Raw genomic sequence first — 5,113 nt, forward strand, 5'->3', positions numbered from 1 at the left:
ACCCTTAGGTTGCAAGGGAGCTCGTGCTTTTCCTGGCTACTCTTTTGCCCTATATACTTATTCTGGCAAATAGTTCAAAATGCAGAAAATAGCATATCAAACTACTCATGCCCAAAATTAAGCAACATTATTCATGCTGTGCACACTAAATATTAGTATTTTTCCCCCAAAAAGAAACGTTCTCAATGTCCATTTCCTAGCTCAACAAGAAATGTAAATGAAAGTCTTTATGAGGCTTATGTACATGGTATTAATGAGTATTCCATTCAGAGTTCACATTATTTACAATGCCTGAAAGCCAACTAGTGGGACAAGTTTAACACTAAATCCTTGGGCAAATAAATCCATAACTGCAGTTTAATACATTTTATGCTTAAAAAGCAAACGAAGATGCCTTCCCTTCCTCCGACAAAGTCACTACTTTATCTAAGCACAAGACTACAAGAACTTTGCAATTCCATTGTTAAAGACCAAAGAAAAAACCCAGGCAAGGTCTGAGGTTCTGTGGCCTAATTGACTTTCAATCACATTTTTTCCAAATGTTTTTTAAAAAGTTAATATCAATTTTATTCTGTTCATCTTCAGACCAGTTTTTCACTATTTTTTTTTAATTTAGACACACAGCACAGTAACAGACCATTTTGGCCCACAAGCCCATGCCACCCAATTAACCTACAAACCTCAGTACGTTTTATCAGTGGGATGAAACCAGTGCCCCTGGAGGGGAGGGGGTGGGGGGGGGGAAACCACGCAAGGGAGAATACACCAACTCCATGCAGACAGTGTGGGATTCGAACCTAAGTCCTGATTGCTGACATTGTAATGGCATTACGCAAACTGCTATGCCAACTGTGCCACCCCAAAGGGAAGTTTTATTTACATCTTCTTCCATTAAGCATTTAATTGTTCTTCATCCAATTTCACAGGCAATCCTCACAACCTTGAAGATAGGGACATCCACGGCCATTTCCACAAGCAAATATCTAATTTCAATCCTTACTAAACAGCCAATTCTTCAACTGGATTCTTTATCCAGATTGCCACCCTCTCTAAGAATCTTGTTCAACTCCAAGATTCACTGCATTCCTCCATTTTGAACTTTTTCCCCCAACAAAAGTAAGAGTTGGGCAACAACTGAAGCAAAGATGTTTACCATGCACAAGCCAATCAACAGATATTCCCTGCATTAAGTCAATCCTATTTTACTTCAGTTTTTCCACTCTTATCTTAGTACATATAACATTTAATTTTTTTATTGCTGTGAACATAACAGGAGCAGAAGTAGGCCATCCGGCCCATTAAGCCTGCTCATAGCTGATCTGATGATAAGCTCATCTCCACCTACCTGCCTTTTCCCCGTATCCCTAAAATTCTCGACTTTGTAAAAATCTATCCAACCTTGTTCAAATTACTTAGGTTATGAACTCACCAGTACCTTTAACTAAAATTAGTATTAATCCTAAGGACCAAGGCTTCAACTGGGAATTTTGTAAATGCTGCCCTCTGGTTTAATAGGCAAAGGTGTGCAGCTTGGAGGGTAGCTTCAGCTGGCATATTCCCATGTATTTGCTGCTCTTGTCATTTTCCTTCTTAACTAGTTGAGGTCATGGGTATGGAAGATGCTGTCCAGGGAGCCTTGGCAAGTTGCTACACTGCATCCTATAAACAGTTGAAATTGGTGAAACTGTGCATCAACAGTGGATGAGTGAATGGGATACACATCAACCGACCAGGCTGCCAAATTTATTCCATAAATCCTTGATGCACTTCGGTTGCTTGGCTATAGTGAGAAAAGATACTTGGAGAAGACAATAGGGTAAAGATTTTTAAATTTCTTGTTGCTGCAATCTTTATTATAGGGCTTGAAGAACAATAAGCTTGATCAAGGTTCATTGACTGTAAGTATCAACTCAATTTTTCTTTCTATAAAAATTGCCTGATCTGGTGAGTGTCCAATATTGTGCTTTTATTTCAGACATCAAGTTCTGCAGGTTTTTTTAAAAAAAACTTTTCAGTTACATAAATATTACCTGCGTTTAGCTTTTAGTTATTAGTGAAAAGGGAATTTTACTTGTGTTTACTATGGATGCCAATAGGTTTGCCATAGACATCATCCTTCATTTCAAATTATACCTTGCACTAAAATACACCATTTGAGCTAACAAGTCTAGGATTCAGTTCTATTTCCAGACACTGCCCCAATGCTTAATACTTTTTCCCCTTCAGGTCAGCTCTGCAGAGGAAGAGGATGGCACACACCCAACATGTTTTAATGTAATCTTCCCAAAAGGCTTGTATCAGGGCAGACAATTCAGCATTTTGGAAGCAGGCTTCGTGGACTGCTATGTTATTGAGTGAACTTCAATAAATTCATGAATCACAAATTCATTTTGCAACAGAACTTGCATACACATAAACATAATCAGCAATTTATCCTCAATCACACAAGCCATATTCTTCCTTCTGACAGCACTAGATTCCAAATTCGGTTATTTTCCTATCTCGATTATGTCCACAGCAGAGTGATATTCTCAGGGTCACCAATGACGTGTAGCTGATAATCCACTGTACATTTGCTTCCCATAATTATACATCACATCCCAAAACTAGACCAAATATTTCCTTTAGTTTCTTTTTAAAAGCATTTGGTTGGATACATTTTATTAAAACCAGATATCCAGTCTTGGAATCAGCTACACATAGGTGCAATATCAATCCAAATGAGTAGATTAACTTGCATAATACAAAAGTTTGATCTTTAACAGTCTTTGGACTTCATGTGCAGCACTGATTAAAATGATGAGTGGACCAAACTCCAAGGTAAACATTTCCAATATCTGCTCTCCCCACTTCACCATCTATAATGGAGTTCAGTCATCAAGACCCCTGGTAACTCTTCACTTAACTTTCTTTAATCAATTCCTGCTTGTCTCATTTCCCCATTTTGTGAAGAGTTTCAGTCAATTAGTCAAGATTTCAAAGCCTCATTTGTACACCTTCCCATCGACAGGGCACTGCTAGAGATACCAACAGTCAAGCAATTATTCAACTGAAAAAATGATGCTCTGTGAATAAAGACACCACCCTAAATAACATTTTTCTTCCTACAGAGCAGTAAGTCCAATCCTATCAGAAAATTTTCACTAGTGAAATTAGGAACAAAGTAGTGGGGGAAAACTAGCCAAGTTTTCACTGGGTTCTGCTCTAAAGTATACATGCATACAGATTAAAGGGAGCAGTATCTTGCACAGAAACATGACCTTTAACATTATCAGACAACCAGTTCATACAGGATTCAACTCCAAACAAAAGAATAGGGTTGGAGACTTGATCTCCTTAGGACACCAGCTTGGAAAAGTCATTTCTAAAGAGACTCACTAAAGGATTAACATTAGTGATAAAAATATTTTGCAAGCTCACGCCCCTACTTTCCTCACATCAGAGCTGGATGAGAAATGTTTCATTAGTTCAACAGGTGTTGGAGGAAGCCTGCGAAAACATACAAGTTAAATTATTTTAAAGGACCAATGCTGTCAGGCCTGACCAACTACCAATCCATCATAGTTTCTTGTCAATTAATTTTTTCTCCCATTTGACCCATCTCCTTTCTTAGTAATGAACCAACATATTACGATACAGACATGGGCAACATGGTTAATGCAACAGTTACAGTGTCAGCTATCTGGCGCTGTCTGGAAGGAATTTATATGTTCTCCCCATGTCTGCATGGGTTTCCTCCAGGTTCTCCAGTTTCTTCCCATTTTTCAAAATGTACCAGAGTTGCAGGTCAATTGGGTGTAATTAAGCTGCACAGGCTCATGGGACTGTTACCGCTGCTGTGTCTAAATTTAATTAAAATCCATTGCAGATCAGCAAATTTGTTTGTTGCATACAGAGGTTATATTAATGGAATTCACCCTGTTATGGAAACCACATTAAATTCTGATACAAGTAGGACAATTCAAACATTTGTATCATACCACCAATTAAGTACATATACCTATCATTAATACTTGAAAAAGTCACAAGACAGACCCAGCTATCTTCCTGCCAACTGCAGAAAAAGTGACAAGACTCGGCTATCAGTGGGTGTCTTTGTTGCTTGATACTCCACAAAGGCAGAACATAGGAAAATACAAAGGCAGTCTAAGAACAGTCATGATGTTTATCCTGGACTGCAATGGGCAGATAAGTTAGAAAAACAAGTGTCAAGCTTGCACAGGTGCAACTGATAGATCAGTACAAATGAAATGGGTGACTGATACTTAAAACAGAGGGCTTTTTTTAAAAAAAACATACAAAATATTCCCATAAATGTGACAAAAAGCCAGTGCTTGAATTTTTTAAGATGGCTAAATATTCAGATTTATCCAGTTACATACAGTATTGACCTTTCTAACAGTAGACAGCTCAGAATAAGTCATCCAAGTCGACGAAATTAAACCACCTCTGAATTCAATGACTTCAAAGCAACACACCAGTAACCTCTGGAATAACCTTTAAAACATTACAGGGTTTTTTTTTAAATAAAAGGATTGAATTTTTGTTGTTGAAAGCAGGAGTGAGGGAGAAGCTTGGGACTAATCTTTTGTAACTCCAACTTGAAAGCTAAATATCGCTAGTCTTCCTTTGAGGCATCGGCTGATGTGTGTAAAATTAGCTCCTCCTCCAACCCAATTCCGGCTGGTAACAGTGCATCCAATCGCTCTCTGCAGCTCACTTTAGGACCAACAGTTGCTGTCCAACGAGTTCCAGCAGGTAGCATTAAAAAAAAACAAGGCCAAAATGGGCGAGGGGCGAACATGGTATTAACACACAGCGTTGACCCACCTTCCAAGAGGAATACAAAATCCATTCCTGACATTTTAACTCGGAGATGAAAATGACAAGCCGGCACTTTCGACAGAGCAGCAGAAAACAACAACAAAAAGTCAAATTATGCACAAGAAACGAGAGAAGGAAAAACAATGAGACAGTAGCTGTTCAAAAGTCACCTTGCCCCGGACAACGCACAAAGAGGTCCCCGAGTTAAAAGGAATGGGCATCGACGATCAAATTCCTTTAGTTTTCTCCCCCCCCCCCCTTTTGCTCTCCCCATCCCCCTCTCAACTGA

The 5,113-nt window shown here is 38.8% G+C and overlaps 1 protein-coding gene across 4 annotated transcripts in view; it reads right to left on the reverse strand.

Annotated features, from left to right (window-relative positions):
- ube2h (ubiquitin-conjugating enzyme E2H (UBC8 homolog, yeast)) overlaps positions 1 to 5,113 on the reverse strand; it is a 58,348-nt gene that overhangs the window by 52,059 nt on the left and 1,176 nt on the right. The window contains exons 1-2 of one of the 4 annotated variants that reach the window (XM_069909339.1): positions 4,995 to 5,056; positions 4,831 to 4,896 (exon numbers count right to left, since the gene is read on the reverse strand). The exons of 2 other annotated variants lie outside the window; for them this stretch is intronic. In XM_069909339.1, the coding sequence (XP_069765440.1) occupies positions 4,831 to 4,864 (34 nt within the window). In that variant the 5' untranslated portion in view covers positions 4,865 to 4,896; positions 4,995 to 5,056. Of the gene's footprint in view, positions 1 to 4,830; positions 4,897 to 4,994; positions 5,062 to 5,113 lie in introns of those variants that run through there. One more of the 4 variants, XM_069909341.1, reaches the window with a different exon arrangement.

This window comes from Narcine bancroftii, chromosome 13 (genome assembly GCF_036971445.1).
Source record: "Narcine bancroftii isolate sNarBan1 chromosome 13, sNarBan1.hap1, whole genome shotgun sequence".
Taxonomy (NCBI): domain Eukaryota; kingdom Metazoa; phylum Chordata; class Chondrichthyes; order Torpediniformes; family Narcinidae; genus Narcine; species Narcine bancroftii.